This window comes from Curcuma longa, chromosome 17 (assembly GCF_044706935.1).
Source record: "Curcuma longa cultivar G26 ecotype Majalengka, Jawa Barat chromosome 17, ITB_CL_G26_1.1, whole genome shotgun sequence".
Lineage (NCBI taxonomy): Eukaryota > Viridiplantae > Streptophyta > Magnoliopsida > Zingiberales > Zingiberaceae > Curcuma > Curcuma longa.
In genome coordinates, this window is record NC_133877.1 from 285,805 (window position 1) to 298,731 (window position 12,927).

The 12,927-nt window shown below is 33.2% G+C and overlaps 1 protein-coding gene across 1 annotated transcript; it reads left to right on the top strand.

The window, feature by feature from the left end:
• Positions 1-8,032: 8,032 nt before the first annotated feature.
• On the top strand, positions 8,033-9,540 carry LOC141811552 (putative BOI-related E3 ubiquitin-protein ligase 3). Its single transcript, XM_074699574.1, has 2 exons — positions 8,033-8,662; positions 8,753-9,540. Exons 1-2 carry the CDS (start codon positions 8,231-8,233, stop codon positions 9,272-9,274), a joined length of 954 nt encoding a protein of 317 aa, XP_074555675.1. The 5' UTR covers positions 8,033-8,230; the 3' UTR covers positions 9,275-9,540.
• Positions 9,541-12,927: the final 3,387 nt, after the last annotated feature.

Consider the following 12,927-nt stretch of genomic DNA (forward strand, 5'->3'; position numbering starts at 1 on the left):
TACAAATGCTTGTAATTGCATGATACCATTTCTGTAATTACTATACCATGATTCCATACCATGTGTGCTTCCTCTATTGAATTGGATACCTAGAGATAGAATTCTTGTTAATCATATGTTGTGCATGATAACTATAGAAACTTAGCATGTTTTAGACAAATTTTGGCACTAGGTATCATTAGACTCATAGGATCACTATAAATGCCTAATCATAATTCCAACACTCATGATTCAACTATTAAGACCTATGTGAGTTAAAGAGGAGATGAATAGCTTTGATCGCATTTCTCGATTTTGTATGCTCGTCTATAATTTGTTAGTACGCAACAAAAATAAATAAATAATACACAAGAGAGACATAAACACAATACAAACCGTTTTACTTGATTCACCGCCTCCCAAAGTGGTTACATCCATGATCTAGTCCTAGCAAATTATTCCTAGTATCTTTCTCCTTTTCAAATACCTTCTGAAGGTAGAAAAATCTCTTACAACCAGTTATTGACCAAGATACAAGCAAATATAAAAATAAAATGAAAATCGAAATACAATTTAAACTAACAAGTTTACACAAAATGAACTCAGTGTTGATTGTTGTTGATCGCTTGATTTTGCTTTTTGTTGGTCCGAAAATACATTAGTACTTCACTTGGCTGTAAAATATCTTCGAAATCCTTTTTTATAACCTTCAGATCAGAACTTTTTTCCTCTTATCCATCAGTTGATTGATCTACTGTAGATTTGAACGTTGCTCTAACCTATTAGCTCAACAGCTCCATCTATCTTAACATCAGTTGACTGATGCATAATCAACAAAATCTCATAATCGAGTTCTAAACTCTCTGTTCGATCGAACAATGACATCAGTCAACTGGAATACTCCATCAATAAATTGATTATTATCACTCAAGTTTTTCAATCGATTTGTGAAACTTATGTTCATTGCTACAATAATGTCATCAATCGACTGATCAAACACATTAGTCGATTATTACTGTAGTAAATTATAGTTCATAATTACTATAGTATAGTTGATGTAGCAAAATCCTAAAAAATTTCAAACCTCAATTTTGAGGTTTAGAGTTTAAGTTATTGTTAAATTATACTCTATCAATTGACTAATACTTATATTCCAGCTTTATCAAGGTTAAATTCTCATTTTGCTTGATATCTGATTGACTTCAACGTACCAGGACTTTCTTTGCTTAGTATCCGATCAATCTAGATCTGTCGAGACTTTCTATTGCTTAACATCCGGTCAACTTTGACCTATCGAGACTTTTCGTTGTCTAGCATCCGGTCAACCGTGACCTATTAGGACTATATCATTGCCTAACATCCGATTAATTTTGATCTGTCAAAACTTCATCATTTCTTAGTATTTAGTCATTTCTTGAGCCATAAAGACAGGGATACACAATTCATATTGAGATTTCTTTATTGCCTAGCCATAAAGACAGGGATACACAATTCATATTTAGACAGTCCTATGATTTGTGCCAACATATGAAATCATGATGATTTTACATGTAAAATTAATTTTTTAGACTCAAGATATATGCTTAAATACATATCCATACAAATTTTTATAAATTTTAAATTTTTCTAAAATTAATTATAAAATTTTAAATTAGACTACTAAATATTTTAATATTCAATCGACTACCTACTACAAAATTCAATTATATGGAGCAGTTTAGTCAATTGAAATAGTAGTAGCCAATTTAAGTCCAAACACAACATATCATATCAACATCAAAACACTAAATCATTTGATTGCACCAACAAAGTCTTGAAATTCTTCTTTAAATTTCATATTTTGAGAAGATGTTACATTATCAAAAAAGATTGTGAATGGGTTTGATGACCCCATTTCACCCCAAGCTATGCAAAAAAATAAAATAAAAAATCATTAAAGCTATATAAAAATAAAAATAATAATAATAATAATAAAAGGAATGAATAGGACATTGATATTATAGTGTGGAGATGATAAAGATGAAGTATTTTTAAAGGCAACCTATCAAACCAAGGCTTGGAAGATGACCAAAAGCAAAAAAAACCTTGGACCATTTGCACACAAATGGACATTTTCAATCAAACTTCATTCCACAATGGAGACATGAGATTCTATTATTGTATTATTATTGTCAGCTGGATGGTTGGAGAAGGAAGAATGATAATAATCCAATCATACTTAGTCAAGACAAAACAACTGTGGGGAGGATGAGACGTTGTTTCATGAAGTTGACAGGGGCCAGTCACATCCACCATCTCATCGTCAACGACAACAAATAAAGTCGTCCTTATGTGTTTGGAATCTTCAAGGGACTATTTTTTAATATATTTTTTTAATAAAAATTAATAATTTATATGTAATTATTTAATTATTCTTCAATGTATTATTATTATTATTATAATTGTTACAATACATATTTAACATATGTTAAAGAATATTTATATTTTAGCATCATCTACTATTTATATTGTATGAGCGATTTCATAACTACTACAATATAGATTTAATTTGTTCATCTAACATTTATATTGTAACCGTTGTAAAATCATAACTTCTACCATATATGTAATAGCTATAGTTTTATAGTTATTTTAATGAGTTTTGGTTCAGAATTTAAACAGAAGAAATAGATAAAAAATAATATATTGGAGGGATTGTGAACGGAGTGAGAGGTTTTTTTTTTGGATAAGAAATTAAAAAGAGGCGTCTCTTTAATTTGATGATTTGAAAAAAAAAAATTGAATGGCATTTTGATATGTATCTAATTGAATACGTAGAGGGAGACATATTCTAGTTCAATCTTATCGGCATTTCTTTATTTGTTTTATTTAAAACATATTTTTAATTCATTTTGGAATACAGCGTTGGAACCCACCACTCAAAACGCTAGTACTCAGAGGACGACGACCACCAAATAAATGGATGATGTCTTCTACTGTCATTTCCATCTCATTTGCTAATCCAAATCTTTATTTTTATTTTTATTTTTTGGTATTTTGAATTTAAAATTCAGGATGGTATGTCCTCCCTCAAAAATTAAAAAGGCATTTTTTTATTAAAATTATTAAAAGGATGCTCTTTTATTATTATTATTATTATTATTATCAAAAATATGATGCTCTATTTTATTTTATTTTCTCTTATCAACATTTCTTTTATTTTTTATATTTTCAAAATATTTTTAATTAATTTTGGAATGCAGTGCTGTTGGATCCCACCACACAAAACAATAGTACTCAGAGGACCACTAAACGGATCATATGCTCTTACTGTCATTTCCCTTTCACTTGCTAATCCAGATTTTTAATTTTTTAGTGTTATTTTGGGGGAATTTTTTTTAAAAAACATTTTTTTATTAGAATAGTTAAAGGATATTTTTTATTTATTATCAAAAGGTCACCTCATTTTATTTTTTTCTCAAAAATATGCTTCTGTAGCAACTATAAACCCTAAGTATTACCATATAAAAAAATAATATAATTTAAATATAATTGTAATAACTATGGATTATAACTATTATATGGTTGTGGTAACTTATGAATTGCATGCTATAATATTATAATAATTATAATTTATAATTGACTACAATTAAAATATTTATATTATAATAACTAATTAATAGTATAATATTATTAGTGTTGAATGGAATTAAAATATCTCTATATATATATGAATCGTAGGAGTAATTATAAATCATAACTATTACACTAACATCAAAAATAAAAATATTTTAAAAAAAATAAAATAGAACATCCTTTTAATTTTTAAAATAGGACAATCCATTTGTAATAAGGTAATGGAAAAAATCAAATTAATTTATAAATTATTTTATTGAATTTTCTTGAAATTTGTTTTCATCTTATTCACAATTATTTCCACAAGAATATTACAAGCAATATATATAAAACAACAACCACAATGACGATGACCGATGACGACAACAACAATAATAATAATAATAAATTCAATCTCAATTTACTCATTATCTTAACGCCACCTTTAATTATTTATGCAAATAAAAAGATTGATTAGGGTTTTATTATTTATTGGGAGTGTGATGCAGGGAGCTAGAATGCATAGTCTAATAAAATATAATCTCATGATATATAATTGCATTAAAATCGACGTGGAGTGATGGTGAAGCATGCAAGACCTATCCATCTAATTGTTCGATACAATTCTAACCTTATCTTCGTCACCATTGGCCTCGAGGTGCCCTAGACAGCGATATATGGATCTCGAAGAATGCAATTAAAGTTGTAAATGAAATGAATATTTATGAATAAGTTTGATGTTGGATTTGATAAGAATTTATTTATATTTGTTCAATATATATAAGATTAATTAAATAAATAAATTTTAATAATTTATTAAACTAAACAAATAAACTTGAACACATATGTATTCATCTTGTTAATGTTCATGAACAATGTTGGTGAATAATATTCGTAAACATGTTTGTGAATTATATTTATGGATCATGTTCATTAATAAAATTTTTATTAACATACTAAATAAATAAATAAAATTTTAAAATAAATAAATAGATTTGAATTATCAAATTCAATAATTAATTAAATAAATAAAAATTTTAAACAATTAAATAAATTTAAATTAAAAATATGATAATATATAAATGAATTAAGTTCAAGTTAAACTTGAATAAGTTAAATCAAATTTGAGCCATTTTTTTAATAGTTTAATTTATTTTAAACTCGCTGGAACACTCTAAAAATTTGATTGTTTACGGTCTAGTCTACAGTAGAAAAGTTGTTCATTCAGCGAAGACAATTAATTAAGCCGGGATACCTCTGCAGCCGCAGACCACTAACTTCAATTATATTGCTGGGCACCCAGCAATGACATGCATGTATACAACAGACAATTAAGTCTGAACTTATCAGGTGAGATGAGGGCCTAGACTTTCCGATTTATAATATATATATAATTTTTCTATCCTGCGCTCCTTACTCCGCGCTCCTCGTCCGCGACAATCCGATCCCTCGCCGCTGCCGCTTCGCCATCCGGCAACCGCCGGCCGCCGCGTCACATCTGATGAACTCGCCGACGCACATCCCCGCACCGGATTCCAACGAATTCGACCGCGATTTGGTCGGAAATCGCCTGCCAATGTCGAGCGGCCGATTCCGGCCAAATCGCGTCGGAATCCAGCCAAATTCCGGCCGGAGACATTCCGGCCGGATTCGGTGCAATTTGGCCCGAATCGGCCGCTCGACACTGACAACTGATTCCGGCCAAATCGCGATCGGTTTCCGGTCAAATTCCGGCCGAAGATCGGCCGAGGAAGAACCGCCCACATCTAAAGTTTGAGGGGGATTGTTGGGTTGCAAAGGTGCAAACATAGTCTCACATATAAAGTACATGGAAAAAATCATGGGGTTAAAAAGATGGAAAGTATCTCCATTGGAATGAGGCCTCTTGGGGAGAGCCTAAGAACAAAGCCATAAGGATTTAGGCCCAAAGTGAATAATATCATACCATTATAAAGATATTTTGATTCCATCAATTCTAACAATCAAGACACTGAGTCATCCTCTAGAACATCAACTTGCCCTTGTCATTAGTGGCAAAAGTCGAGTTGTGGAGTACTTCAACATCAACACACGCAACACATCGATCAGCGCGTTTGAAAATGAACAGAGTTGAACATTCGATCGATTTTTAATTAGAAGGAAAAAACAAAGACTTTAGTACTGCAAGATTCATACGTATATATATGTTTATCTAGATGCTTCATCAGCCTAATTAATCTACAAATACACATATACAGCTATCAAATCTGACGCATGCAGCTGTACTAGAAGTCACTGTATGTTATTTATATATCGATCCGATAAATTTGAAGTATAATTTATTTATATTTTGATAAAGTACTTACCTCTAAAATATTCATTTATAATAAAATTTAAATTTAAATAATTTATATATCGATCCGACGCTGCAGCGGTTGATCTTGGTTGTTGGTTACATTTGCATGCCGTAGAGACAAGGGAAACGGTGTCACTGCCGTGGTTGAAATTAAGCCTGTTTTCCTGAATTTGTATTTATTTATTTATTTATTTATTTATTTTTCTTAATTTCCTTAACAAAATTCTTTTAAATTTTAAATTTATTTTCAGCGAACTTACTGTACTTTTATTCTACTCTCTTATCCAACTTTCAAAATTTTCATGCTGCTTGAAATTCCAATATCATACCTTTATTGTTATTTTACCTTTTTTACGTATACACGTAGCGTGTTATATAGTAAATGAAAAGTACGTTTCTCGATTTACCCTGGTGGTCAGTGAAAAATTTCTGTAGGACCGGATCGACCACTCTCAGGGATGAGTCCATAAGATTGACAGATTTATTATTTTTTTTATAGTAAATGAAAAGCAGTATAGTTTGAAAATTTCTTCTTTTTTTATGCCTTATTTTTTCTAACGTCCTTTTTGATCTTTTATATATGGAAAGGATATCTACTACTTAGTAACTGATATATAATTATTTAACTACCCCTTTGATACATTATTTTTATTATTATCTTCAATTTATATCTCTCATCTAAATATTAAATCGAAGGCACATGATAATATCTACGAAATCATAGCCCTGCTATATAAGTACGATACCATAACTATTACAATGTAAATAATAGATAAATATGATTAAATTCGTATTGTAGCGGTTACTAAATTATAATTATCATACCATAAATATTTTTAAACATATATTTGACCGATTCAAAATTTAAACGGAAAATAATAATAAAAATAATATATTAAAAAATAATTGGATAATTACATATAAGTTACTACCGGAGTGGAATAATCTTTGAATCCTTTAAAATTAAAACAAAATGAGGGCACTTTTTTTTTTAAAAAAAAATTTGTTTGTTTTTTTTCCGTAGGTTGCAGGGGGTCTGCCGTCATGATATCGATGGCAGAGGAACAGTAGATCCTTTCCATGACGCAGGAATAGTTCACCAGACATCTGTATCGATTCATTTATTTCGATACCTCTCAATCTGTGAGGTAGTTAGTGCCAAGAAAAAAATAATAATAATAAACAACGAACACAATTAAGTTCTTCATCGTATACAAATTAGAAGAGTGTTTTTTTTCTAATTATTAAAATTTTATATTATTTTTTTAAAAATATTCTAACTCTGTTATTCAATCACATATAATTATTTAATATTATTATTTTTTAAATTTTAAATCCGTATTATAATAGTTATGATTTTATAATTATTATTATACATATTTAATATTTAATTGTTCAAAAATATTCATCTTATATCTAGTGTATTAAATAATAGTTACAATATGTATTTACTCTTGTTCATTTACCATTTAAATTATAATAATTATAAAATTATAATTATTATAATGTATTCGATTTACTTACTAATATTTATATTATGTTAAAATATGTGTCAATGTTCATCAATTATATAATATAATTAGTTAAATGATATATAATTAAATAATAAAATAAAATAACTTTTTGATTAAAAAAATTTACAAAAACAGACAGGAAATTACAGGGAAGCAGGAAACGTACGTGATGGTCCGTGAGGCAGCCAGTCGCTTCGAAATCAGCGCCACCCACCGGCTGCCCAAACGGTCGCGGTGGCGGCCCCAGCACCGCCACGTTTCCGTGGTGGCCAAGGCACCGTCGCCGGCGAAGTGACGTGGACGTGCCGTAATTATATCATATATGAATCTTTCTTCCTTGGCGTCGTCTCGTTAATTAATGGCCTGACAAGGAAACTGCAGTAGCAGACAAGCCTTCTTTCTAATCGACCTGGATGAATCCGACAAGAACCAACACTTTCTTCGCATTTTCGTTGAACGTTTCTGGAAGAATTCATCGTTCCGACCGATTGATGGATTGATAATAATAATAATAATAATTTTTTTATTATTTATAAAATGATTTTTGATATTTAAAGATAAGAGTTAATGTGCATCTGCGTGGCTTGTTCTTCCCTGTTGGCTTCACAGCGACGCCCCACGCGTCCTCTCGTTTATACCCGCAACGTGCGGCTGCCGATTCCTGTTGATGATTGAGCTTCTATCTCGTCGATCCGGCGATTAGTCGATACATTTGTTGAATAAATACTGTTTTTCCTCTCTCTCTCTCCGATCGACTCGTCTCGTAGTATAAATAGGCAGAATTGGCGACCGCATCGATCTCGTGATCATGGCGTTGCAGGCCCAGCAGCTTCAATCCAATTTCTCCTTCCCGGCGGAGTTCCGCGGCGGCGCTGCGATGGAGGAGCTGCTGATGGTGGAGGAGTTGCGCCGCCTGCTAGGCGTCCGCGACAATAATGTCGTCGTCGGCCTTAGCGACCCCCGCAGCGAGCTCACCTGCAACGGCTCCGGCACGAGGGCGAAACGGCCAAGAGAGGAGCCGACGGGTAGCCATCTCGACGGCGGCAGTCAATTCCTCGCCAACGCCTCCACGGAAGCTGCCGGCTTCTGTAGCCCTTATCCGCTGGACGCCGTCGTCGAATCCGCGTACCCTTCCACCAGCGGCCGCCCCGCCCCCGCCGAAGCTCCTCCTCTCTCGCAAGACCTTGTCTCTCTTCTCTGCCAGCAAAATATCGAGATCGACGCCCTTCTGCGTCTCCAGGTATGAATTCATCTCTGTCCTCTGTTTCTTCCTCTGATTTTTTTTTTTTAAAGAAAAAGAAGTTGATTAAATCGTTGTTTACGCGTGCAGACGGAACGAATGAGGAGTGGATTGGAGGAGGCGAGGAAGAGGAATTACAGGGCCCTGATTTGGGGAGTGGAACAGAGGGCCGCGAAGCGCCTCTGGGAGAAGGAAGTGGAGCTAGAGAAGGCGCGGCGGCGGAACGCGGAGCTCGAGGAGCGGGTTCTGCAGGCGAGCGCGGAGAGGCAGACGTGGCTCAGCGTCGCCGAGAAAACCGAGGCCCTCGCCGCCAGCCTCCGCGCCAGCCTCCACCAGGTCCTGCTCCAGAACGCGGCCGCCGCGCAGGCTAAGGAAGGGTACGGCGACACCGAGGAGGAGGAGGACGACGCCCAGTCGACGAGCCTGGAAAGACACCGCGCGGCATTGCCGGACACCTCCAGGCGGTGCAGGTCGTGCCGGCGGCGGGAGGCCTCCGTTCTGCTGCTTCCCTGCCGCCACCTCTGCTCGTGCCCAGACTGCGAGGCCGAGATCGGCACGTGCCCCGTGTGTGGATCCGACAAGCACGCCTCGCTTCACGTATCCACGTCGTGAAAAAAAAAATAAATAAATAAAAATAAAAAAGTCTCTTTTAATTAATTCTTCAGGATGTATTTTAAATTTTAATTAATGGTATTATTTGTATTTAAATGTGTTCCTAATCCACAATTAATTAGGCATGAAGGGTTAAGAAGGGATGAATGTGTGGATTAAGGGGGTGAGGACGGGAGGAGAATGGGCATGTGAAATGGTCCTTGCGATCTTAATAAATAAGGCCAGTCAGTCAACAGGTTGACTGTTGTACAGTGCGGTCAGCACGGAACGCATTCAATCGGTAGGTACCAAATCCTGCCACCCCACCATTTATTTGGTTTTATCTAGATTTCATTAAAAAAAAAGAAAATTTTTTTATAAATTATTAAATACTGCATTAAATTCTCACAATGCTCCTTGGCGCGTACATTTATTGTTTACATCATGCTAAATCAGATTTACTCACGCACGAGTATAGACATTAGTGACGATGTGGTAGAGTTATAGAAGAGAATAAAAATTTAAATTTTAGTGAAGTCAGATAATATCCTTCTACATCGTGATCAATTATAATTTTTAAATTTATCTTCTTATAAATGATCATGGGGTCAACCGTGTAAAACTGTGTAATAATTAATGTCGTTCCTATTTCTGTGGTATAATAAATAATAACTGTAACGACCCGGCCCCTCGGCCCCTTGGGCGGCCCAATCGGCGGTCCCTTGGGCGGCCCAATCGGCGGTCCCTTGGGCGGCCCACTAGCGGCCCCCTTGGCGACCCCTATGTCGTCAATCGACGATCCTCGGCCGTGTCGTTACTCACTAGGACTTTCCACCCCTGGCCAGTGGATTTTTGCCTCCCCCAGGATTCGAACTCTAGACCTCCAGGATAAGTACTAGAGTTTATGAATCCTGGTAGCCAAGTGAGCACTTCTCACTTTTACATGTAATAAGCCTGGAGGTTAGATGTCTGGGGTAAAAATCCACTAGGGGTGGGAAGCTCCTATTAACGACACGGTCGAGGGTCGTCGGTTGGCATAATAAATCGCCCAAGGGGCCGAGGGGCCATACAATAACTATAAAGACTCAATCTCTGGGGTGACCGGTCCGGTCCCACGGAAGTTTCCCACCGACCACCAGGGTAAATCGGGAAGCGCACGCAGCGGCCAACCCAGATGCCCAGCATCCTTTGATTGCAACCCCCATTTGAAAGAAAATTCCTACAAATACGTCGTAGCTGAGGATTGAATCGCGGGTGCCTTCCTACCGTGGCAAATTGAGATCTTTTCACCTTATAATCTTGCTTAGAGTATCTTTCCAAAATAATCACATAACTAATTATGATGTATAAAATATAATTTTTAATATTATTTGATTTTATTTATTTATTTTAAAAAATAAAATATAATCAATTTAATATTTACTATATTACTCTTAATTCAATTTATTTTTAAAATAAAATCAAAAATATTAATATTAATATTAATAATATCAATGATGATAATAAATTAATAATATATATAATTAATAAATATAATTTATTTATAATTTTTTAAATTTAAAATAAATATATATTTTTAATAAAAATAATTAATTAAAATAATTATTTTAATAAAATAATTTATTAAATTAATATATATAATTCATTAATTTTATTTTTTAAAAATTTTAAAATAATATTTTAATAAATATATATATAATTCATTAATTTTATTTTTTAAAATTTAAAATAAATATATATTTTTTAATAAAATGATTTATTAAAATAATTATTTTAATAAAATAATTAGTTAAATTAATCAATATAATTGATTGATTTTATTTTTTAAAATTTAAAATAAATTATCTCTTTTAAATTTATAAGTATTTAAATTAAAATTTATTAGATTAATTAACTCGATTTCAATTATATTTCATAGTATATTTCAATTAACTCAGTTTTAAAATTGAAGGATAATTATGAAAAAAATTTCATTAACTTCTAGAATCGTAGAAAATCTTAGGTTGCTAAAGTAATCATATTCCTGAATTATAATCCATTTGCTGATGTGACAATAATATTGTATTACTTGAGAATCGATTATAACCTGACCCAAACAAAGTTATCACGTTAATAAGCTTGATAGATAATCAAGATTATTAACGATAATCCCTAACCAAACACCCCCTTAGATTATATATATATATATATGTGGATATTTTGTGCTTTTTTCTTTTACTTATAGTTCTTTTGAACTTATCGATCAGATCGATGACGTCATTAGAGGGGGAAAGGGGTGAATAGCGATTTGTTTTTTGTATTATCGTATTATCAATTGTGTGCTCATCTACCAAATTGGCGACAAATATTCTTTTCGTCGCCAAATTTGACGACGAAAAATTTTCGTCGTTGACGACGAAACAAGATTTCTTTGCCAATTTGGCGACTTTCCTGTAGTCTCTCTATTGCAACGAAATCAGTTTTCATCGCGACATTGGTGACAAAAATAAATATTCATCGCAAAAATTGCGATGAAACTAAATTTTCATCGCAAGTAACAAATAGTGAATTTTGCGATGAAAATATTTTTGTCGCAAAATAACGACGAATTTGACAATGAAAAATTTATTTGTCACAAAATTGGCAATGAATCATTATTTTTTTGTATCACAGAATTTTACGATGAGCTATTGTCCACGACAAAATTTTCGTCGCAAAATTCGTTGTCAAATGATTTTGCGACAATTTTTTTTATTTTCGTGTAAAATTCATTGCAAATTATCTTTATTTTTGTAGCGAACCTTAACTTGTTTAAAATTTTATACCTCATATCAACTCCCCGTTAAACTTTCGACCGTTAAGTGTTAGGTCAACCATGATCCACTTGAATATTTTTCTTGTGTTAATTACATATTGAACTTTTGACAATTAAATGTCTAATCAACCATGATCCCATTGAACTTTTTTATCGTAAGTACCTGGTCAACCTTGACCTACTTGCAACCAACTAATATATTAATTGATTATCAAGAATCCGATCAACCTTGACCTACTTAATATCTCATTCAACTAACTAATATATTGATTAATCATCGAAACTTCAACTCGAGTTAACTCGAAATTTAATCAACCTTTGACTAGGAATCAATTGCACCAATAATTTTCAGTTTGAAATTCAAATATGCAATACGACTTTCCCCTTAGATTTGTCTTTTGAGTAAATTTAGACGTACGAGTCACTCCTCGTCCAACAACTAAAACATTTTTCATCTTAAATTTTTCATTTTAATTTGTTGAATGCTTTGCCGCTTAGTTTATTATGTATGAATATAGCGTGCGATCATTTGAAAGCAGTTAGTCCATCATCGACTGAAGCCAATACTTAGACGTGAAAAGGGTTAATTGCATGATGTCAAGCAACCGGGTCTCGTACCTTCACTCGGAAATGAATATTTTAATTGTTCTAGTTTCACACTTAATAGGTGCGAACACGAGAAGGAGGATTAGAGTGATTGGAGATGGACAACTTTCATCGTAGGCACGTAACACAAGTCTATCCATAACTAATGATTTTTAATATTAATGAGAAAGGTCTACAATTCTTTTATAGTCTTTGTTCCCAAACTTGATTTGCTTAATAACCATTAAAGCTCTAGTCAATCCATCAGACGAAGTAATAAACTTTGTCAATTCGA